Source organism: Vombatus ursinus, unplaced genomic scaffold (genome assembly GCF_900497805.2).
Source record: "Vombatus ursinus unplaced genomic scaffold, bare-nosed wombat genome assembly UNPS02014826.1, whole genome shotgun sequence".
Classification (NCBI taxonomy): Eukaryota; Metazoa; Chordata; class Mammalia; order Diprotodontia; family Vombatidae; genus Vombatus; species Vombatus ursinus.
In genome coordinates, this window is record NW_020954604.1 from 5,840,752 (window position 1) to 5,865,964 (window position 25,213).

A 25,213-nucleotide genomic window follows, 5' to 3' on the forward strand; every position below is an offset into this window, starting at 1 on the left:
TAAAGCATCACCCATTTACTAACTGGATGACCTTGGGTAAGGCACTTAATTTTTCTGTGCCTCGATTTCCTCATCTATAAAATGAAAAGTGTTGAACTACAGGACTATCTAGTTCATGAGAGAAAGATATTTCATCAATTTGCTATTTGTCCTGCCTTACTGATCTTTGGCCACACATACGTATTCATAAATCCCTCTCTATTTCATTCTTACCATAAAGGATTGTAAACTTTGGCATTTAAATCTCTTTCCAATCTGACTTCAGTCTACATTGTGAGACCTATTATGCATTATTCCCCTTGACTCACTCTATATTCCGGTCAAACCATATACCATCTCCTACTTCTGTTCATTTGTACCATCTACTCCCTATGCCTGGAATTCATCAACTCTTCCATGCTATGTCATAGAATTCCTAACTTTCTTCAAAGCTCAACTACAGCTCTGTTTCCTACAGGAAGTCTATTTTGCCCTCGCCCCCATCGCCTTATTAATACCCTCCCTGGGGAAATGACTTTGTCATCTCTTTTGACTATATTATACATTGACTCATCTATGTACATGTTGATTCTCAGTAACAGAATAGAAACTCTTTGTTACTGGGGACCATTTCAGTTTTGTTTGTGTATCTCCAGTGCCTGGCATATAGTAGGTGCTTAATAAATGCTTATCGATTAAATTGTACCTTGAGCTCAAATACCCTTAGAACTGAAGCACAATTGAGCAACCCTTGATAAATTGCTAAAATAACTTAAAGAGATCAATAGGTAAATATCTCTTATGATATTATAGCCAAAAAGGAATCTCATCATTTACAAGTGAAAAAACTGAGGCCCAGAGGAGCTAAGTGATTTGCTATGCAATTATAAGTTTTTTAAAAGCAGGAACTGTGTCAGATCTACTTTCCTGTTTAAAGCTCCTACAACAATACTTAAGGGCAACGAGGTGACACAATGCTTAAAGCACTGGGCTTGAAGTCAGAAATACCTTAGTTCAAATGTAGCCTCAGACACTTACTAGCTGTGTGACACTGGGTGAGTCACTTAATCCTGTTGGCCTCAGCTTCCTCATCTGTAAAACGAGCTGGAGAGAGAAATGCCAAACTGCTCCAGTATCTTTGGGTCACAAAGAATCAGATGTGGCTGAAAGAACTGAACAACAGTAACAATGCTTATTTATAATAGGCATTTAACAAATAGTTATTTGGAGTGATTGAATTGAATTGCCCAATGCCACACAGATTGATAATGGCAGAACTGGGAAATAAGCCACATGTCCTGATGCCCAGTATTTTATCAATTCTACCAGGTTGCTTCAAAGACTTGTTAATCCAGAAGAAAGATTTTTTTTTGATTATAGAGTTCCTTCCTCAGGACAGTATAGATACTGAAACAGTGTAGGTAGTTATTGAGTAGGAAATATAACTGATATAAGATTATTTATCTTTTTGGTCAATCCTAGTGCCTATAACTATTAACAGCTCATTAACTAGGAATCCTGGCACCTGGGGCAAATTCAGTAGGATCAGAGAGAGGTCTAATGAAATGCCCTGTCCTTTGAGGTAGACTGAAGACAGAGGAGAGTCAGAAAGGTGAAAAACTGAGAAACCAGTGTATTCAAAGGAGGCAGGGATTGGTGTGGAGACAGATGTCAAACACAGGGTCCACAGGTAGAGCAGATTAAAGTATGACCAGATTAAAATATAATTAGGAAATATTTAAGAAAATAAAAACGCAATAAAACACAGATAATATACACTGTAAAACATCAATGTGTGGCCTACAGGGGTCTTTATGTATGGATTTGTTGTTGTTCAGTTATGTCTGACTCTTTGTGGCCCCTTTTGGAGTTTTCTTGGCAAAGATATGGGAGTGGTTTTCCCTTTCCTTCTCCAGCTCATTTTCCAGATGAGGAAACTGAGACAAACAGGTTAAGTGACTTGCCCAGCGTCACACAGCTGGCCAGATTTGAATTCAGAAGATGAGTCTTCCTAACTCCAGGCCTGGCACTCTATCTACTGTGTCACCTAGCAGCTATATATAAATTAGTGGTTCCTTTTTCTATTTGAGTTTGACACCACTGGAGATGATTGTGAGTCAGGTACTGAACCTATTGATTGTGAGCTGGAAGTCTAAAGATAGCAGCAACAAGGGTTTAGACAGTTCCGAGTGACCTTTTGAAGAAGAAAGTCTTGTCAGGGGGAAGGTCTGAAAGTAGCACTAGGGAGCAAGGAATATATCAGCTGCTTCTCCTGACTCTGAGTATCAGGGCGTGTGAGAGAAGGAGCAGCCGTCCAAGGAGAGGGTCCCTAGATGGATCTTGGCATCACAGGATTTGGTATCTTCAGAAGGGCAGTAGACTGTATAGAGCACCCAAAGATGCAAAGATGAAGGGGACTTTGTTAGTCATTGAGGAGGGTTCCAGAGAACGGAATGGAAAGGAAAGGCAGGGCCAAATAGGGATTGGGGATGGCTAGAGTTGAGTTTATTATGGGCATAGGGGTGGGAAGGACTCTTTTGAAGCAGCCGGCATGTACTGCCTCTGAAGGCAATCTCACCTACTGATCTCAGTACCTTGCTCACATAGTGAGGCCTACTGAGGCATTCTTCTCCCAGTGAGCACACAGGACCCAGGAGAGGACCGTGATGGCCAGGCAACCTTGGAGAGTGGCAACTCAAGGGGCAGGAAAAGGAGACTGGGCGGCTAACACAGAGAAGGAAGCAACTCCCCTGTTGAGAGAAACTATATCCCCCTAAATAGCAGCACTTGGGCCAAATACCATTCACCTTACCCTAGTTCCATCTTGGTTTAATGCTACTCCATTTTCTGTCTCACATTGGTTGCTCTTTCCATATGATTCTTCTAGGGAAGGAAGTATTGTTGTTGGATATGAAATCGTTGGTTCTAGCCACCCATCTGAGCTTTTGGCTGCTGTCATGCAAGTCTCTGGAAAAGTGAAATCAAATCTTAAAAAGTTCTATCTAATAGAAGAAAGCTCTTTCAGAGTGTTTGAAAAAGGTAACACTATTTCTCAGTCTTCTGCTTAGTAGTTTGCTTTTCTTGCTCATGGGAATAAAAGAATCAAATGGACCTTAAAGGCTATATAGTCACACTCACTCCTTTTGTGGATAAGGAAATGGCAGCCCATACAAATTAAATGACTTGCCCAAGGTCACACATCAATACCTTTTACATAAAACATATGAGCTCTATTGTTACTCATAGGAACATAGGGAGATAAAACCCTATAATTGTATATTATTTTTCACTCATTCATTCAACAAATATTTATTAAAGGCCTACCACAGAAATGTCTAATCCAGGGGTGGGATACCTGTGCCCTCGAGGCCACATGTGACCCTCTAGATCCTCAAATGCAGCCATTTGACTGAGTCCAAACTTTACAGAACAAATCCCCTTAATAAAAAGATTTGTTCTGTATAACTTAGAATCAGTCAAAAAGCCACATCTGAGGACCTAGAAGGCCACATCTGAGGACCTAGAAAGCCACATGTGGCCTAGAGGCCACAGGTTCCCCACCCCTGGAAGATTCAACATCCCCCAGTATAGCAGGGAACCAGATTAAAATGTAATTGGGAAATATTTACCAAAACAAATAAAAATACAATGAAAAAATAGATAATATCACATTTTAAAACTAAGTCAATATGCAGCCCACAGGTATTCTTATGTATGGATCAATCCCCCCCCCCCCTTTCTATTTGAGTCTGACACCACTGGCCTACAGCATGCATGCAATGAGTTCCTGGAGCCAGGTGCTACTCTTGATTGAGTTAGGATGACTGATACTCTCTAGGCTCCACTGACTCATTCAGATGTTTGCTGCTTACTGATGTGGTGTTTGTCTCTCATGCAGAAGAACTATGGTGTCATTGGAAGTTGTGGTTGGAATGATTGCATAATAGTGACAAGGATGTGACCCCTGAGGAAACCATGTTGAGAACACTTGACTTTCCTTCTTTCTCAGAAGATTGCTGAACTCATTCTGAACCCACACAACTCACTGTTTTTCTCAGGACCCTTTTTCTTTCAGTCTTTGTCACTTGAACTTAGAACTCTCCAACCCAGATTTGCCTTGCCTTTTCTGTCTCCACTAAAGCAAATAGGTAGTTGGATTTGAATGAGATCTGGGGAAGTGGTATGGTACATGGAAAGAGAGTTGGGTCTAGAGTTCACATCCCAGCTCTGCCACTCACTGTTTATGCAATGTTGGGCATGTCACTTAATTTTCCTTACTAATCTCAGATTTCTCATCTGTAAAATAAGAGGGTTGAACTACTTGACCATGGGCATCTCTTCCACCTCTAAATCTATAGGCAGCTAGGTGGTGCAGTAAGTAGAACACCAGGGCTGGAGTTAGGAAGATCTGAGTTCAGATCTGGCCTCAGACACTTGCCAGCTGTGTGATCCTGGGCAAGTAATCCGACTATTTTTGCCTCAGTTTCCTCATCTGTAAAATTATCTAGAGAAGGAAATGGAAAATTACTGTAGAATCTTTGCCAAGAAAATCCCAAATAGGGTCAAGATGAGTCAGACATAACTGAAAAATGACTGAACAACAACATGATTTAACTAGTTGTCTCATTGACGTCTCATCTCAGTAGACTCCCGTGTTCCCAAAACACCAAAGTAACCATCCATGTTATCACTTTAGTTAGCTATATTTCTTTGGGTCTTAAAAATATTGGGGTTTTCAAAAAATACCTTTATTAATGTAAAAACTCAAGAAGAGATCACACCTTAAGTTGAAGGGATTAAATGACAGTCGTCTAAGGGCAATAGGACATAGGATAGGCATCTGGAGTGAGAAAAGATTACTGGGGAAGGGATGTGATGCCTGGATGCAGGAAAGATTAGGGGAAGGAGGAACATGTAGAGAACTGGAAGTTCAGTATGAGTGAATAGTGTGACCTAGAACCCAAAATTCTCTGATGTTATCTCAGGCAAATTTAAATGAGTATTCAGAACTAAGGAGGTGATTTTGTTATTGTTGTTGTTGAGTTGTTTCAGTTCTGTCTGACTGTGACCTCCTTTGGCGTTTTCTTGGCAAAGATCCTAGAGTGACTTGCCATTTCTTTCTCTAGTTTATTTTACATATGAGGAAATTGAGGCAGTGACTTGCCCAGGGTCACATTGCTAATAAGTATCTGAGGCTAGATTTGAACTCAGGATCATGTTTTTCTTACTCCAGGCCCAATACTCTGTGGACTATGGTGCCACCTAGCTGCCCCAACCATTAGAGCCAGTCAGACATAAAATGAGCTGCCTCAGGAGGTAGTGGGGTTCAATCCCAGTAAAAAGTCTTCAAATAAAGGCAAGATGATCACTTGTCTTGGACATTGTAGAAAAGACTCCGGGATAGCCATGATTTGGACTAGAAGGTCTATGAGAGTCCCTTGTAACTTTTAATATTCTATGATCATATCAAATGGATCTGATATTTACTCTTATTAGGGAGAAACAACATAGAGGAAAAAAAGCTCCAAGTTCTGTTGTTATTAGTGCTGTTCAGTCATTTTCAGTCATATCTGACTCTTTGTGACCCCATTTGGGTTATTTATTTATTTATTTATTTTGAGAAAGATACTGGAGTGGTTTTCCATTTCCTTCTCCAGTTCATTTTACAGATGAAGAAATGGAGACAAACAGGGTAAAGTGACTTGCTCAGCGTCACCCAACTAGTAAATATCTGAGGCCAGATTTGAACTCAGGAAGAGAAGTCTTCAACTCAAGGCCAGGCAGTCTGTGCACTATGGCGCCACCTAGTCTTACCTCAAGGCCAGCTCTGGCTCTGTGGTTTTGAAAGCATGAGCCAGCTCTTAGGGGACTTGCATGTATTTAGGGACCAGACATTTCAGCTCCAGTTCTCCTCTCACCTCCCCACCCCTGTTTGTTTCTGTTTTTGTCCAGCTGACTGTGACAGTATCGTCTTTGGATTTGGTTCTGAGAACAACCAATACACCCTGCCCTGCAGCGCCGGCTATGTGGGAAACATCACTGCCAGATGTCACTCTTCGGCATGGCAACTGGTCAAGGAAACATGTGTGCCCCTTCAGCTGGAAGAACTGAGGAAGGTCAAGTATTTCCACATAACGGACCTTATCCCATGTTTGGGTTTCATCACCAAACAGCCCTTAGTGAATGTGACAGCTCCAGTTGTCCTCAGCAGGGGTCAAAGTAATTCAGTTAATTCAATGAGCAGTTATAAACTGCCTACTAGGTTGCAGACACTGTGGATACAATGACAAATATGGAAAGGGTTCTGATCCGCAAGAAACTTGAGTTCTAAGAGACAAGTAAATCCATTTCAGAGTCCTTCTGCATAGAGTGGGTTTAGCATAAAGTAACACCTTGCAGAGGTAGCTGATGGTACAGTGGAGAGAGCAGGGGGCCTGGAATTCAGCCAAACACATTTACTAACTACATGACCCAGGACAAATAATTTAATCTCTGTTTGCCCAGTTTCCCCAACTGTAAAATGGGCACAATAATACCATATAGGGTTATGCTATGAGAATCAAAAGAGGAAGTATCTGTAAAAAGCATTTAGCACATAGTAGGTGCTATGTAAACACTTTTCCCTTTCCTTTCCTTTCCTTTCCTCTTATCAATGCCTAGACCAGAGTTGGGAGCCTCAGAGCCAGTTGGAAGTTGGGACTTGGAGTTTCAGAGGTGAGGGAGTCTAAGCTACATAGGAGATCACCAATAAAGCAGATAATCAGAAATTCAGAATCACATACCAACTAAAGGTCAGGATGAAGCCTGGTTGTGGCATATGAGCTCATATCAGCTATGTGGTACAGTAGATAGAACACTAAGCCTGGAGTCAGGAAGATCTGACTGCAAATCCAGCTTCAGAAACTTACTAGCTATGTGATCCTAAGCAAGTCACTTCACTGCTGTTTGGCTCAGTTTCACCAACTGTATAAAGGTGATAAGCACTTAGCTCAGTAGATGGCACATAGTAGGTCCTTCTTCCCTTCCCCTTCTCTATTGGTGTTACCATAGTCAAGGACAGAGAGCTTCAGATGACTGTCTTGATTATGGCTGTAGCTCTTTCAATGCCCAGCAGAAGGTTTTATACAAAGTAAGTGCTTAATAAATGTTTAAATAATAAGTAACTAGGTTGAGGAGATAGTCAAGAACCAGGAGACCAATGAAGAATTAAAGGAGCAACAAAGGTATTCTTTTTCTTTTCCTTCATTTTTTGGCCCTCACCCCCACCCCCATTGGGGAAGGAGGAAAGAAGGAAAGAAAAAAAATGTTTGGTTCTTGAAAAAAATAATTAACAAAAAGAATTAAAGGGACAGAGAAAATCCAACATTTCAGGCACTAGGGGTCCAGAGACCTTGATAATGCGGCAAACTTTTATCTTTGGGAGGTTTTTTTTATGAATTCACTGAAGCCATTCCTGTGTGATACACTCAGATAAGGGTGTGCACTTGGTTAGACTAGAGAGGGTGAAGGGCAGGGGTAAAAAATGATCTTGACACAGTTCAGTGTTCAATGTTCAATGGAAAATAATGGCACTGTTACCAAAAGGGAAGAGGAAAACAGTTGAGTACAAGAACTGGGTTCCTTTGGTTGTTTCTATTTCACTGAAAGGGAGCACCTGTTCATACCAGCTAACCAAGAAAGCATGACTCAATGACCATAGAAATGGGCTTTGGATAGGAAGCAACATGGAAAAACCAATGAAGCAAATAAAACCTGGCCCAGGCCTAACACAGAGGATTAGAGAAACAAACAGGCCCACATAACATTTTGTTTTGCATCTTTCTATTTTCTTATATGTTCCCCTACTAGACTATGAGCTTCATGAGGGCAGAGACGGTATATTATCTAAATTCCATCTCTACTCCTCATCTAGTTTAATCTTCTGTGCATAGTAGAGGCGGAATAAATATTTGACAAATTGTGGTATTGAACTAAATTGAATTGAATTAGATTATGTAGTTCTCAACAAGAAAATTTTATCTAGGGTGATAATAAAAATGAAATCATACTTGTATGGTGCTTAAAAGCATGTAAAACACTTTCTTTGCAATGAAAATAGTAGAATGTAAGTCCCTTGAGGCAAGAGACTATTTCTTGTGTGTGTGTGTGCATGTGTGTGTGTGCGCGCGAGTGTTTTTCCCTTCTCTGTGACTTGTTCTTAGTAGGTGCTTAATAAATGCTTGTTTAAAGGAATTCAGTTTAATTTGTTGACAGCAGTCAACAAATCTCATGGACCTTGGATGTCAAGTAAGCATTACCTTATTTTTTTTTAAAACTTTGACTATCCTTTTCTAGAATCTCAGTGCAATTCAAGGCAATATCACTGAGGCAGCTGTGTCTACCATGATGCAAGAACTTTCCACCATCATTCAAAAAAGTCCATCCACCACAGCTGGGAGCTTAGGATCTGTGGTCTCAATTCTGAGACAGGTTTCTTCTCTGTCATTCTCCAGCCATGTCCAGCTCTCAGCCCCAACAACAAAGGTATCTGGTCCTGGGTACTTGGCAATGTTCATCCCAAATGTTCATTTAGGTGGCTACCATTCAGAGCTATTCAACAAAGTTGTAACAACCAACTAAAGGAATCACAGAAAGGTTAACCACTTTCTTCAACATAGGAAAAGAATTCAGAATCTAAACTATGGGACTTGGAAATGAGTTAGAACTAGCTTTAAGTCGACTGTCTCTGGAACACATGACAAAGAGAGCTGGAGTCACCATTACATGTTCAAAGCAAGCTTGATTGAGTAGGTAGAATGCTAGAAGTCAGGAAGACCTGGGTTCAAATCCTGTCTCTAAGATTTACTATCTTTGGGATTTTGAACAAAGTATTTGATATCTCTGAGCCTCATTGTTCTGATCTAGATGAATGTGTGAAAGACAGAAGGACAATAGAGAAAAATTTGTGCTTGCCAAAAAATTTTTGCCTGAACTCTAAATTTGTACAACTTATGTTCACTTCCTGGAATGATGTCAAGGGGACTATGGTAGAAGTGTGTCTCCAGAACACTGGGGATCAAAGAAACAGCCAGATTAGCAATCTAACAGGCTTTAAAGAATGGAGCAATACAGGGGCAGACATGTCTGCAGGAGAGAGAAGCATATGGGGATTAGACGAGAGGAGACAGAGTTTGTGGAAATTAGATGCTTCACCCCAATCCCTTCAGCCCCAGGAAAATCCAAAATGTGCACAGCATGCATTCTCGGTTAGCATGGATTTTTGCTCTCTTAACTGCAGTAAACACGGAAACGTGAATAAACACAAACTGAAACATTAATAAAGAGATCATGAAATTGGCCTGTCTATTGTTAGTAAAATGAGTGCAATATGGGAAAAGGATTTTAAAATCCACCTTAATCATTAAACTATGGTCAGAGTAATATGGTAGTCACCACTGCAGCCTCAATGTGATGAATGCACATCTCTGTATGCATGTCCCCTCTGTATGTATGTCCCCATCTTCACATCTGTTGAATTTCCAGTGTCCTCATAAGAGCCCTAGAGTCATCAGCCCTGGATACAATCCCTTGATTCTGCTGATGTCAGCCGCTCAACCCAAAGTTCTTGTTGAACACATCAAGAAAGCTAATTTGAGTTGGTGAATTTTATGACCTATGTAATAGTTCTAGTTTTCCATTCCATTCCTATGTCCATCATGATGGCCACTGACTTCTCCCTCAACTATGCCTTTCCTCTGACTGAGCATTATTCTCAGAGACAAAACTAAGGCAAGGCAATTGGGGTTTTTTCCCAGGGCCCAAAATATAAATGATAATAATAGCACTTATATCCTTCAACACCATAGAAACAACAAAGTTTAACACCCAGTTAACATGAATGATTAGTCAAAATAGGAAGGCACTAGATAGCAAGAGTCTGGAGTGAGTTCCTCCCCTACCTTGACCTGCTCTCTCTAAACAGAGCTGTTTCCCCAAAATGCAATCAAATTCGGGTCAGCTAGGGAAATGGTCTGTGCAGCTTGCCACAGGCATGGTTAGTGGTCACACTACTCATAGCTTTGGCTATTCTTTGTTCATTTTTCATGTACTTGGAATGGTTCACCTTATTCCTTCAAAATACTAATCAAGTTCCCACTTTGTATTTCAGAATTTCCTAAGTGTAGTAGACCACCTCCTTAATTCTACGGCCATAAGTAATTGGACAGTTTTGCTGCAGGAAGAACGGAATGCCAGCTCACAGCTGCTAGAGACACTGGAAGACATTAGCACTATGGTTCCTTCTAAAATTATGCCCCTGATGTTTTCAGGAAAATTCATTAATTGGAATGGGATTCTACCAACAGCGAGTCAGAAACAGGAGGGTTACAACTATTGGATAGAACTCTTACAGGAAAATAGTTCTAAGCCTATCAGAGGGACATTGTCAATAGGCAAAGACCAATTCCAGAAATCCCTTCCCCAAACTATCATCAGTATGTCTTCTCTAACTCTGGGAAGCATACTATCCAGCACCTCAAAGAGAAATGCTACAGTTAATGGGCCAGTGATATCAGCCATTATCCCAAACTATACATTAGATGAACTTTTCCTGATTTTTTCCAAAATAGACTCCAACCTGAGCAAGCCATACTGTGTGTTTTGGGATTTCAGACACTTGGAATGGAATGATGTCGGCTGCCAACTGTTGAATGAAACTCATGATACCGTGATGTGTAGATGTACCCATCTGACCTCCTTTTCCATGCTGATGTCACCCTATGTCCCTCCTACCATCATACCTGTGGTAAAATGGATCACTTATGTGGGACTCAGTGTCTCCATTGTAAGCTTGGTGCTATGCCTAGTGATTGAGGTTATGTTCTGGAAGCAGGTCAAGAAAAACCAAACCTCCTACACCCGCCACATCTGCATGGTGAATGTGGCCCTGTCCCTTTTGATAGCTGACATTTGGTTTATTGTTGCAGCTACTTCTGATGCTCAGAAAAATGCCTCAGGAGTTTGTGTAGCTGCTGTTTTTTTCACTCACTTTTTCTATCTTTCCTTATTTTTTTGGATGTTGACCTTAGGCATTCTGATCGTCTATCGAATAGTTCTGATTTTCCATCACATGACTATGCCCACCATGATGGCCATTGGTTTCTCCCTTGGTTATGGTTGTCCTCTTCTTATAACCATCATCACCATCGCTGCCACGCAACCAAGCAATAGCTACCGAAGGAAAGATGTATGTTGGCTCAACTGGTCAGACAATGCCAAACCACTTTTAGCCTTTGTTGTTCCAGCCCTGACCATAGTGGTTGTGAATCTGATGGTTGTGCTAGTGGTCTTACTTAAACTGCAGAGGCCTACCATAGGAGAAAGACTGAGCCAAGATGACAAAGTTACTGCTATCCGCATTGGAAAGACGATAGTCATTCTAACACCCTTGCTAGGGCTCACTTGGGGATTTGGCATAGGAACAATAGTTGACAGCCAATCTCTGGCTTGGCATATAATATTTGCCCTGCTCAATGCATTTCAGGTGAGAATAATAATAGTATAGTTCAGATATAAGAATGTTATTATAAGCATGGCTTAATAGAAACCATAAGGTATAAAGATACGGAGGTAAGAAACATAACTTCAACTGACCATCCAGTCTTGCTGTACCTCAAACTATCCAGAAAAGCGATTTTTAGAAGGAGAAATTGATGGCAAAAGCATTTAGGATTACCTCTTGCCTTCACTCTCACATAGGAAATTCTATCACCTTCTTCAGTAACCCATTTCAAGAAACCCAACATTTTCAGGAGGTTCTTTTCTAAAATTAATTTATTTATTTTTAGTTTTCAACATTCACTTCTGTAAGATTTTGAGTTTTACATTTTTTCCTCCTCCCTCTCCTCCCCCCTCCCCAAGACAGAGTGCAATCTAATATAGGCTCTACATATATATTCATATTAAACATTTCACATTAGTCATGTGGTAAAGAAGAATTAGAACCATTGGGAGGAACCACAAGAAAGAAGAAACAAACAAACAAAAAAATCCAACAACAAAAAGAACAAATAGTATGCTTCAATCTGCATTCAGACTCCATAGTTCTTTCTCTGGGTAAGGATAGCATTTTCCATCTGAGACTTTTGGAGATGTCTTAGATCTTCGCATTGCTGAGAAGAGCTAAGTTTATCAAAGTTAGTCATTGCACAATGTGGCTGTTACTGAACCATGTTCTCCTGGTTCTGCTTACTTCGAGTCTTCAGGAGGTTCAATATATCTAGTCTAAATCCTGCCTCCTGATGATTAAGGACACTTCCCTTGATTTGTTTGTTTGTTTTTCTTTGTTGAAATAGACTTTTTCATGTACTTCTTATGCCATCTTTTTCCTGAACTTTGTCCTTGCTAAGAAAAATGAACATTTTTTTTAAGAAAAATCATTGTATACAGATTCCATTTAAAGGCAATGAATAAGTATCTGTTGAATTGGATTTTAACATCACTATTACTTTCCTCTCTATACACTCTCCATACTTTCTGTGTCTCACTTAAACTGTGAAACACAACACTGAATAGGAAACTAAGGCACTGACGATTGAGAAGTAAAGTGAAATAAAATTATAAAATCTTTGCCATGGACACATGGCATCAAAAAGGAAATCAAGGATGATTAGAGAATTTAGGGGCAGGAAGAACTTTGGAACTCATGGGGTATGATGTAAGACTCTTAAGCAGCCAACTAGATGGATTCCCATGGGTGCGGCATGGATGGAGCTTGGCTTAGTTCAGTGCAATTACTGAGGGCCCTAACAATCACGTCAATAATTCAAAATTTCTGAAGTGCCTACTATGTGCAAAGCATTATTCCATCTTTGGCAGGTCTTCTGTCACTGAAGCTGGACCAAAGTTAAAAGTAGAGCTCTTCCCCACATCAATATAAATTTGGGTGCTGATTGCTGATCTTTAAAACTGTACCTAGGGCAAGCTTGGTTGACAAAGAACTTGATGGGGGTGGGTGGGTTGAGGTGTATCAGTAGGTACAGGCTTGCAGAACATGCGGAAGTCATTGCCAGGTAGTATTTCCATATGCATTGCTTCCTGGGATGATAGCATCGGGATTATAAGGCTATATGACTATAAATTACAGAGTAGGTAACAACCTGCGTTGGTTGAAAGAACTCCTGCATCCTGGTATTCTCTATTTCAATGAAATCCCAATCCCAGTCTACCCCATTCAATCTCTATCCTTTGTTCACAGCACTGCGTCAAGGCCTAAGAGAGAGATAAAGATAATACAAAAATAAACAAAATAGGATTGGGAAGTTTGAAATCTAGTAGGGAAAGATAACATACACAAATAATTTAATTATACTAATTATAAAACTAATAATAATATGTGCCTAAAGAAGGAAAACTAATGGTAAAAAATATAATGAATAGAGAGTACTATGTGAGATCCAACACCTCTCTATCCAAATATAACATCTGGCCAAAGGAAGCAATTTTGGACAGGTGCAAGAGAATAGAGGGAGATCAGACCCCGTAGGTCTTTAGAAGTCTGTTTGAAAAAGGGTAAATACACTTAACCCCAATTGCCTTAAAAAAAAAAGGTAAATAAATGAATTGTAGTCCATTTCTTTTTTATTTTCTAGGGATTTTTCATCTTATGTTTTGGAGTGATTTTTGATAGTAAGGTATGTACATCCTTTTTTTCCCCACCCTGTCACTCTTATCCGTTGTCATTCAAAGTCACCTGCCAACCTGGATCTCAAGTTCCTCATCTGGCAAATGATAGAATTGGACTAGATGATCTTTAAGATCCCTCCCAGCTCCAATAGCTTTAACGTGAGGCAAAAGATGCCTCAGCTGAGACACTAAAGAACCCAACCGTAACCACTGATAACTTTCATTTTTGTCATTTTCAGTCATATCCAACTCTTAGTGACCTTATATGGGGTTTTCTTAGCAGAAATATTGGAATGGTTTGCCATTTTTTTCTCCAGTTCATTTTACAGATAAAGAATTGAGGCAAACAAGGTGAAGTGACTTGCCCATGGTCACAAAGCTAGTAAGTGTCTGAGGCCAGATTTAAACTCAGGAACATGAATATTCCTGACTCCAGGTCCGGCACTCTATCTATCATGCCACCTAACCACACAATATCATACAGGACCATTTACAATGAAATTTTTGAAAATCCCCCAATCAAGAAAACATTACACAAAATGACTACAACAATGTAAATTGAATGGACATCAAAAAAATAAAAAACTAATTAGAATGACCAGGTTTGGCCCCCTCAGAAGAGATATGAATCATAGCACAAAGATTTATAGTAGAAAGGGCCTTATCAGTCTAACCCCCTCCTATTACAGATGAGGAAACTGAGTCTTAGAAATAGTAAGTGACTTGCTTACGGTCATGCAGTAAAGAAATGACTAAGGCACGATTTGAAATCAGGTCTTCCTGATTCCCAGTTCATTGCTCTATCCCTTACTGAGACTACACCTCCTTTCCTTCTTTCCACGGGTGGAGAGCTATGGGTGTACAACTCTTCATAAAATGTGATACTTGGTTAATGTATTAGATTCCTTAGTTTCCTGATTGGCTTCCTCTCTGCTCCCTCACTTTTGCATTCTCTATATTAAGGAATGATTCTCAGGAAGGGGAAAGGGGAGAGATATTTTGGAAAGTGGATAATGATATAGAAACAAGAGATATCTATAAACGTTTACAAAAGATAAGAAAATGACTGCCCATAAAGACCAATCTACCTTTATGCAGAGAAATTCTCCCTGGCTTCTTAATCCCAGCTCTGATATTTACTCTCTATGTGACCTAGGACAAATCACAACTGATCTGGGACTCAGTTTCCTCATCCGTAAAATAGGGAAGCTGGACTAGGTGGCATCCAAGATTCTTTCTTTCTCTAGATTTATAAATTCCTGCTCAAAGACTATAAAAGTGGAGCAGCACCTGACAGATACTAACAAACATATGTGTGTGAGTATTTTATCTTAAATATTCTCTGTTTTCCTCCTAGGTTCGTCAACTTCTATTTAAGAAGCTGATTCCAATAAGCTCATCATCAATGCAGCCAATGAAGGTAACTTTTGATAATGATGTATACAATTGCAGGAAGGGGCTTCATGGACCCTTCTTATACAGTCACAGGACTTTCTTCTGAAGAGTTCCAGTATGGAGTCATGAAAAGTCATAAGTTTAGTAATTATAACAACTCACATGTATGTCTTGAATGAGATAACATATTTAAAGTGCTTTGCAAACCTTAAAGCACTATATAAATATTAGTCATTGTTATTATTATATTAGTTAATATAATACTATTCATATTTATTCATTATATTTAATTATGACAATATCATTAAATATTTTTGCTTGGTTGCGTCCAACTCTTTGTGACTCCAATTGGGGTTTTCTTGACAAAGATACTGAAGTAGTTTGCCATTTCCTTTTCTAGCTCATTTTACAGATGAGGAAACTGAGGCAAACAGAGTGAAGTGACTTGTAAGCTAGTAAAAATATCTGAGGCCAGATTTGGACTCAGGAAGATGAATCTTTCTGACTCCAGACCCAGTACTCTATCCACTGTGCCACCTAACTACCCCATTTTAAAATATTAATTGCATTTAATTATATTATAATAATATAATTAAACACTAATTATTGTTATATATAGAATAATAGACTCCTTCATAATCAGATGAGGAAACTGAGGCCCAGAGAAGTTAAGAAATTTGTTGAAGGTCACTAAGATAGTAAATAGCAGATGCAGGATTTGAATTCATGTCTTTTGAGTCTAAATCCAGTGTTTTTTCATCTATATGCCCATTCACTTGAAATCCAATTCAAAAGCATTTCTCACAGAATTGAAGGATTTATATTGAGAAGGGAGCTTAGCACACTCCCCTCATTTTACATGAAACTGAAGCCTAAAGTAGTTAAATGAATAGGGTCACTTGGGTAGTAAATAAATGGCAGAATTAGAATTTGAACCTAAGTTTCATGACTCCATGTTCTCTCCTTTGAACATAACCTTAAGATTTAGAAAGGATTTAGAAACTCTGCCACATTGCTATACAACTCCCCTCATCACAGTTACCATCTCTCGTGCTGAAAGGTTATACCCCTACACTTTCACAGCTGGATTCAGAAACTCTTTCCTCCTCTTGACACAACCTGAGTCATACGGTTCTATGCTCTCCTGAGATGATGTGCTTGAGAAGCCTCCCACCTCTTGGGTATTTGGGTAAGAACACACGCAACTACAGAATGCCTTTGTTCCAAGGCAGAGGTTGTGGAGGGGCTCTCTTTACAGTTTTTCTATGCCTAGCTCTCTCAGTATCCCCTCAGATCATCCCTGACAGAGTCGCTTTCTTCTTTTTATAGGTCCAGTAAAAGGGACATCCAATTCAGAGCAGTCTGAGCCAGTTAAGCCATACCCCAGAGTATGGGGTTCACTCATTCATCCTTAATGGGGTGCAAATAGGCCAAGTATGTAGAACAAGGAGATGTCATTAATTCTCTTAACAAAATGTTTCTGGCTACGTCCACACCCTTCTATTGGGTGTGCCCCTATCAAAGCCACAAACAATGGTTCACCACACTATAGCTTTAGCCAGTTATTTGGGCTTCCTTGATTGAGGGCTATCACACTTTAAAGCCTATATATTTTATTTTTTGGTCAGGACCTGTGACTTCATTGGTAGAAGGAAATCCTCTCTATTAATGCAGATCAGAAGCCATTCTGTAACTTTTAGTCTTAGAACAGGGGTTCTGAACTTAGACCCACAGAACCCTAAGGGGTCTGTGGATAGATTTCAGGGGGTCCATGAACCTGGGAAAAATTGCATCTTTATTTTCATTAGCCTGTAATCGAAACTTGCCATTTTCCTTCAATTTTGAAGGCAGGCAATAAACATTACTCTAAGGACCCCATAGGTTTCACCAGACTGCCAAAAGGGTCGTGGCACAAAAAAGGTTAAGAACACTTGGTTTAGAGAAAGGACATGGAGTCAGTTTAAGTGACTTGAATCATATTGAAAAGCCAATATGTGTCAGTCTTGTAACCCTCAGCAAATTACTTACTTTCTCTGACTCAATTTCTTCACCTGCAAAATGGGGATAATAATAATGCTTATTATTCCTCATTATTACTGTGAGGCCCAAATGAGATAATATATATAAAATGCTTTGTAAACCTTAAAGGATTATACACATATGTGATTGAGGAACATTTTTTCATCTTTCACATTTTAAAAATATTTGGATTTTCTTTTCTTTTCTGAATATAAAACAATATACCATTTGAATAAAATCAATGCCACTCATGTAAACAACTGACTTAATACCTACTGTCCAGGATTGGTTGTAGACTCTTTTTGTTCTTACCTTACATCTTCCTCTCTGTATTCTCCATAGTCCATTCTTCTTCCCCAGAAAAGTAAGGAGATGGTCTTGACAATCCACTTCTCAAAAGAAAGAGCTGGCTAGGTTTTCTTCTGGGGCTGGTTCCACTTCATTTCTGACAAATTTTTTTCTTATTACTGAAGACTGAAAAATTCTTTATAGAAATACAAAGTTCCAATTTCACTCTTTGCCAGAAGAGTGTCAGCTGAACGCAATAGTTAGAAACAAACATATTTGTTTGGAGTTTGGGGTTTTTTACTCTGGCTTTGAAATTTGTCCTTGGGGTAGTTAATTAGCACCTATCTCTCCTGTTCTTGAGCCTGATTGCTAAAGTGAGAAATTTCCAGTGTTTCACATAAATCAATGAACTCAACCGCATGGAAACCTACATAAGTCTTTGTGGTTTTGTTGTTGCTTTTAGAAAAAAAGTTTTAAAAAATTCTCCTTTCACAGTTCCTAAATGACAGTAAAAAAAAATGCCTCTGACATTAGATATCATTCTCAAATCCCTTATTCTACAATAGGAAGGAACATGGGATTCGGAAGAGCATAGAATTAGGAGACAGGGACATTAGGGCCATAGGTTTAGAGCTAGAAGCTATTTTAGGGGCCATCTGGTCTGAACTTCGCGTTTTACAGATGAAGTAACTGGGGTACAAGCAAGGTAAGACACTTAGCTAAGGTCATACATGTAACAAGTGGCACAGCAAAGATTTGAACCCAGGTTCACAATCCACTGAATCACAATCCACTATACGATGGAAAGCCATTGCACCACTCTGTCTCCAATCCTATGTGACCTTGAGTAAGTCCCTTAATCTATCTGAACCCCAATTACCTGATCTTTTAAATGAGGTGGATAGAATAGATGATCCCCAAGATCCTTTTTTGGCTCTAATAAGTTTTTCAGTAGGGTAAGCTATCATTACTGTGATGATACTTTTATGACTCTAAAGGTCTAACATTATTTATATTCATATCTATGAAATTGCAAACAATTAAAATCCTTTATTTATGAATTAATTTTCTAAAAATGAAATTCTACATTTTCTCCCTTCTTGCTCCCCCTCCCATTAAGAAAACAAGAAAAACAAAATCCTCATTACAAAAAATATAGTCAAGTAAAACAAATTCTTGTACTGGCCATGTCAAAATACATACATACATAATATGTACATATGCATATATAGATATATGCATCTATCTATCTATCTATCTATGTCTCAATCTGAACTCTCAGCCTATTACTTCTCTATCAGGAGGTAGGTTTTTAGTGAGTTTAGAGGGGAAGTGAAAAGGTAGAAAAAATGAATGCTTGATAATTTAAAAAAGAAAGAAAAAAGGAAAAGAATCCAATTTGGGTATATAGAAGATCCTCAAAGCATCTGTATTTCCAGCTTTCAGATAAGAATCCAAACACACACACACACACACACACACACACTCACAACGAAAACACCTTGTTCTACCAGTGCTTATCCATACTCCTGAAGTAGGGGGATGAGATTTTTCAAAGTAGAGTACTGTTTGTAAATCAATTTGTGGTTTGTCTTGTAAAAAGGAAATATGGTATCATAGAAAGAGTATTGATTTTAGAATCAAAAGACCACTGCTTGAATGATATGTGTGGATAACTACAAGGGATCTTAGGGGGATTAGAGGAGTTTCATTGTTATATCTCTAGGCATAAGGGGGCTGTGCAATCCTAATTAGTAAATAGTCTACTGATTGTCTTATTAAGAACAAATACTTAAAATGTATATAGGGTTTGATAATTGGAGAAAATTACAGCATGTAAGATCAAGATGTTTTCATGGTTTCCCTTAATATGTTTTCATGGCAGCGTCTTTAAAGAGAATGCTTTTATCAAATGATGACAGGTGCACAAAGAGTCAGTTGACTGGTTTCATAATCCAAAATGATAGCTCTAAAAAGTTATCTCTAGCAAATAAAAATAAAATGTCAAAAAGTACTGTCAAAATTATAAAAATGTCTGAAAGCTGTCTCAACACCGTCCAGGTATTCTCAGGATGCAATAATGCAAGGCTTTGGTGCATCATGAAGATTTCTTAGGATTTTCTAGAACTAAGTAATAGAGGGGACAACTTACAAATGTTTTTACTTATTGATAGAATGATTTACTTATTGAAAGAATGATAGTAATTTCCCCCCAAAATTTGTTTGTTTTTTGTTGTTTTTTTTTTATAAGGCAATTGGGGTTAAGTGACTTGCCCAGGGTCACACAGCTAGTAAGTGTCAAGTGTTTGGTCTGAGGCCGGATTTGAACTCAGGTCCTCCTGACTCCAGGGCCGGTGCTCTATCCACCTGTTTGTTTTTTTTATAACCTCTTTCTAGTGAGTAAAAAACTCAAGGATACACTTAGGAAAATATCTTTAGGCATTTGGTATCTTGAGAAGAGATTAATGTGTAACAGAGATCTAGTAAAGAGACATTAATTAATACAAATATTTGGGATATATAGACTATCACTAACATAGTACCATTAAGAAGTCCTATTTCCGGGTAGCTAGGTGGTACAGTGGATAGAGCACCAACCCTGAAGTCAGGAGGACCTGAGTTCAAATCCGGCCTCAGACCAAACACTTGACACTTACTAGCTGTGTGACCCTGGGCAAGTCACTTAACCCCAATTGCCTTAAAAAAAAAAGAAGTCCTCTTTCTCTTTCTTTCTTCTCCTTTTCCTCCTCATCTTCCCTCAAAGAAAAAGGAGAAAAGAAAGAAAAAGAGGAAGGCAAAGAAGAAGGAAGATGGGGAGGAGGGGAAGAGGAGAAGGGAGAGGAAATAAAGAAAGAAGAGAAGAAGGAGAGAGAGAACTAGGAGAAGGAAGATGAGAGAAAGAAGGTAATATTATTTTTTAAATGCTGTTTTCTTTTTCTTTTGTAGAGTACATCAGATTTAGCAGTGGGACCCAAATTCCTGAAGACATTTAACCCACTACACCAAAAAGGTGAGTTCAAATAACCTCAGGGTTTTTAAAGAGTTGATGTGCTAGTGGAAGGATGGATATCAATAGTGTTCTGTGAAGAAAATTTGAAATAAACCACCCCTGAATCTATAGAATCATAGGATTTGAGAGTTGCAAGGACCTCAGTGACCACCTTATCTGACCCATTGCCAAAAGGAATCTCCCTGTCCCCCATAACAAAACTGAGAAGTGACCATTCAACCTCTGCACAAAGAACTCCAAGGAGGGGGAAATCTACTTCTCACTTCTCAAGACAGTCTTCCATTTTAGGAAAGACAATTTTTAGGAAGCTTTTTTTTTTCTCCTTAATTTTCCCCTTTGCAACTTCTACTCTCTATTCCTAAAATTAACGCCTCTTAAAACAGCGTAAGATGTTTAGTTCTCTCAGCTATTGCATTATAGTACTGACTCCTATTGAACCTAAAGCCCTCTAAAACACCAGAACATTTTTTCCCAGACAGTTAATAAACATTTATTAAGTATCTACTATTTTCTAGATATTTGGTTAAGTGCTGGTAATTCTAAGAAAGGCAAAAGACTGTCTTTTCTCCAAGGAGTTTAGTCTAATGGGGAGACAACACACAAAAAATAGGTACAGAATATGAGAGCAAATACATACACACGTGCTCAGAATACATACATGTATATATGCACACACATGTGATTATATGTGTTCATACATGTATTTATATGTACATGATGGAACCACACCTGTGTATGTATGAATGCACATGTATGTGTGATTGTATTATATATGCACATATATTTATGTATGTATACACACATATATATGTATGTATCTTGTTGCTCAGTTATTTTTCAGTTGTGTCCAACTCTTTGTGACCCCATTGGTTTTTTTCTTGGCAAAGTAACTGGAGTGGTTTGCCCTTTTTTTCTTCAGTTTATTTTACAGATGAGGAAACTAAGGCAGACAGGGTTAAATGACTTGCCCAGGGTCACACAGCTAGGAAGTTTCTGAGGGTGGATTTGAACTCAGGAAGCTGAATCTTCTTGACTCTATGTCCAGCACTCTATCCATGGTGACATCTAGCTGCTTCATATGTATGTGTATATACACACACATATATATTCATATACACACATATAGATAGGTGATAGAAATTGATACAGAAATAATATGCTAAAAAAGGTTTTTTGGACTTCTTTATTATGGTGACTGTTTTATATAAGTTGGGTTTCCCTAAGAAATTAGGATAAAGTTAGTGTTTTTACTTTTAAAAATAAGTTTATTGATATATTTTATTTTTAGAGTACCTATATTTTCCAATATATCCTTCCCTATACTTCCTCCCAGAATACCATCCCTTATAACAAAGAATAAATAAATGGGGGGGGGGACGGAGACAGTTTTACAGAACAAACCAACACAGTAAAAATGCTGACATTATATGTAGTGTTCCACACCCTTAGTTCCCCATCTTTGCAAATAAGAGGGGAGGTCTTTCTCATGATTCTTCTAGAAGAAGAATATAATCATTATAATTTTATAGCATTTGCTGTCTTTACATTTTAATGACCAAGCTAGAAGAATTACCTGAGGTGATTGATTGGCTCCTTGACCTACCTGGTTATCAAGGATTCTCTTGAAATTCAAGGTTAAGATACTGATCACAGGAAGTGATTGAGGAAGAAATTGAGTGGTGACTACTCAGGAATGTGAACAGTAAACTATATTTTAATATATTGTGATTCTATTCCTTATTAGAGATTCCTGTAAATGCCACCTGAAATCTTCTAGGGGAAAAGAGTCCTGTCACAAGGCATGATAGACTATGACAATTTGGACATCTTTTTCTCTAAGCCAGAAATGGCTTGGATATTCAGATCAATATTAAATTCAATAAAAATTGTTTCTGGCAAATTTGAGCCTAAATCATAGAGATTATTATTATTATTATTATTATTATCTTCTTTGACAAACCTTTCCTTTTAACAGAAGAGGAAACTGAAGCACAGGGAGGGCAAGTACCTTGCCTAGGGTCACAAAAAGTAGGAAACATTATTAGAGGTAGGATTTGAATCCAAGTCCTCTGATTTCAGAAACAATACTTTTTCTATTGTAGTTTGCGGCTTCGCTGCTCATATAACTTTGGCCAAGTTATCTGTCTTCCTTATTCTTCAGTTTCCTTATCTACAAGAGAGTAATATATATAGTACCTACCTCAAAAAGTATTTGTGAGGATAATACACAGTAATATATGTCAAGTGTTTTCCAAATCAAAGTGCTATATAAATGTCCGTTAATTTCTGATACAAAGTCTGTGAATTTTGCTCTTTAGGATAAAAATGCAGCCAGACTCTGGCCAAAGTCTCTTAAGTTAGTATTATAGGGAAAATAAGACTTATGAAAAGTATAAAATCCTGTATTGTCTAATCTACTTGACCTCATTTCCTGATAAAGCCAGATAATACCTATAATATCTGTATATAGATACAGATATATAGGTGATAGAAAGCTATAAATATAGACATAGACGTAGATTTGAACAATGAGCCATTATATTCCAAAGAGAAGTGTCAGATATATCAGTGTCTATCATTACATCATTGAGCTGGTGCCTACTGGCCAAACATTTTATTCATACCTATCCTTCTTTAATATACACCCAGAGTTCACCTCCACAGCTGTGGAAAAAAGTACTGTTGGTTTATCCTGTACATTTCATTCTATTGGATGCTCATGTGGTTAAATAATGTACTTGTCCTCTCTTTCAGGCACATATACACTTTCTGGTGTAGGAGAGTCCACAAGTGACATTATGCTCACTCAGTTTTTATCATCTGAATGATCCTGAGGAATGCAAAATTAAATAAGAATCATTCTGCACATCTTAACATTTGCAGCTAAATGTCAGGAGTGAAATTACTCGTGGTGTTAGGTGACTTTTATGGAATCGTTAGTCATGTCAGATTGTGAGGTTGGGGCCAAGACAAAGAGACCACAGATGCTCTGCCAATGCCTCTTTTACCTTCAATCAAGTGGATATTTTTCCTCTCTGGTATGATGGCTGATTGAGAATCATAGCCTGAAAAAAAGGAGACGCTATTTTGATGACGGGGAGGGACGGGGCTTGTATCACTTAGTGCTCTTTTTCTTTGCCTCAGAAATGCCTTAAGAATGGAGATCCTGACTTCAAAATTAATCTCATATCCCTGGGATTGGCAGAAGTCATTCATGAAGAAAAACCTAGGACAAACAGATGATTCTGTACTTACTTCCTCTTAGAAGGCAATTGAGCTAAATACCACCCCCCCCAACACACACACACACACACACACACCCCCATAAATGTGTTATCTTCCTCAACTTTCCACTGAAATCCTATGCTGTTTTTTTTTTCTTTTTGAGTTTGCTGACTTCAATTTAAAACCACATCAGGAATACAATATCTCCTGGACCTTGGTACTTTCTTGTTTACGTTTTTACAACCCCTGTTCCATTGTCTGCCTCAGTGCTCACTGGGTAACTCAGATTTTGCTCTTCAGGTGTTATTTCCAATTCATCTAGGTTGTCGTTTGTTGAGTTTCTGATAGATAAATAGATCTGATAGACCAGAGGTATCAAACATGGAGCCCAGTGGCCAAGATCTTTCCCAGATTAAAATATAATTAGGAAATGTTTAACAAGATTAAAAACATAATAAAACATAGATAATGTTAATTTGTTGTTTTCTAAGTCAATATGTGGCCTGCAGGAATGTGTGGCTTAGTGGTACCTATTTCTATTTGAGTTTGATACCATTGTACTAGACAAATACATGTGGAGAGTACATGTTGGTTGAAAATGATCTTCCAAGGTCAGAGTGCAGAGTAGTTTTAGCAAACTGCTGGAAAGAATTTGACACAGTACTGTTGTAGATGGACAATATAACAGCATAGAAAATACTTAATTTCTCCAATTCCCATTGCCCTTGTCTGGCTCACAGATGGAATGCTGGCTAGTGGCTAAATATCATATCCTTTTTTTAAAAGAACTTTCTAAGATTTGGCTAAAAAGTGTTAGCCCCTATCTGAGACAGTCTATACTTAGAGAACAGATAGTCTCTTTTCTGAAAAGTGCCACATTTTCTGTAGAACAAATGGTAACTTGGATAGAGTGTGGGTCCAAGTGACACATTCTACAGCAGGAGTTTTGGTTTGTGTGATGGTCCCCTTGGCAATCTGGGGAAGTCTATGGATGCCTTCTTGGAATAATGTTCTTAAATACATAAAATAAAAGATATAGACTCACAAAAGAAATCAATTATATTGAAAAACAGTTATCAAAAAAATTTTTTAAAGTTCATAAAACTCCGGTTAAAAACATCTGTACTACAGACATGAATTGTCCATATCAGAATGGTTATATTTCCTTGAAATAGTAGTTCATTAAGAAAATCAAGTCTCAACTGATACCATAGCATGAAGGTAGTATCTACAGTTGTAGGACACCAGCCCTCTACACACACACACACACACACACACACACACACACAAAGTGCCTTTTCATACACTGTCACCTGCCACAGTCATAATTGTGGATGGAGCTACATATCACATACTCAACTAGCCCTTAGTTCTATTGAAGTACTATGGTTTTCAATTCCCTAGAGGTCCACCTAAATGGCTACGGGGCTGAGACTGCAGGACCTTCTATTGATGTTGTGGTGGTCCTATAATTCATTCCTGGAAGAAAAGTATCTAGAGACTGAGGATCATGGGATCGTAGATATGGAGCTGAAAGGAAACTAGATCACACTGGGTCCAACCTCCTAACGAGGGGTTAAGTTGGGCAAGTGCTTGAGGTCGTGCAGATAATAAGTAGAAACAGCTAAGTTTTGA

The 25,213-nt window shown here is 38.5% G+C and overlaps 1 protein-coding gene across 4 annotated transcripts in view; it reads left to right on the top strand.

Moving 5' to 3' along the window:
• ADGRF1 (adhesion G protein-coupled receptor F1) overlaps positions 1 to 24,033 on the top strand; it is a 66,534-nt gene extending 42,501 nt beyond the window's left edge. For 2 of the 4 annotated variants that reach the window (XM_027838295.1, XM_027838294.1), the window contains exons 8-15: positions 2,867 to 3,018; positions 5,932 to 6,095; positions 8,314 to 8,502; positions 10,127 to 11,500; positions 13,608 to 13,649; positions 14,999 to 15,061; positions 20,290 to 20,353; positions 23,108 to 24,033. In XM_027838295.1, coding sequence (XP_027694096.1) covers positions 2,867 to 3,018; positions 5,932 to 6,095; positions 8,314 to 8,502; positions 10,127 to 11,500; positions 13,608 to 13,649; positions 14,999 to 15,061; positions 20,290 to 20,353; positions 23,108 to 23,181 — 2,122 coding nt within the window. In that variant the 3' untranslated portion in view covers positions 23,182 to 24,033. Of the gene's footprint in view, positions 1 to 2,866; positions 3,019 to 5,931; positions 6,096 to 8,313; positions 8,503 to 10,126; positions 11,501 to 13,607; positions 13,650 to 14,998; positions 15,062 to 20,289; positions 20,354 to 22,097; positions 22,132 to 23,107 lie in introns of those variants that run through there. The other 2 variants (XM_027838297.1, XM_027838296.1) reach the window with 2 other exon arrangements.
• The last annotated feature ends 1,180 nt before the right edge of the window (positions 24,034 to 25,213 follow it).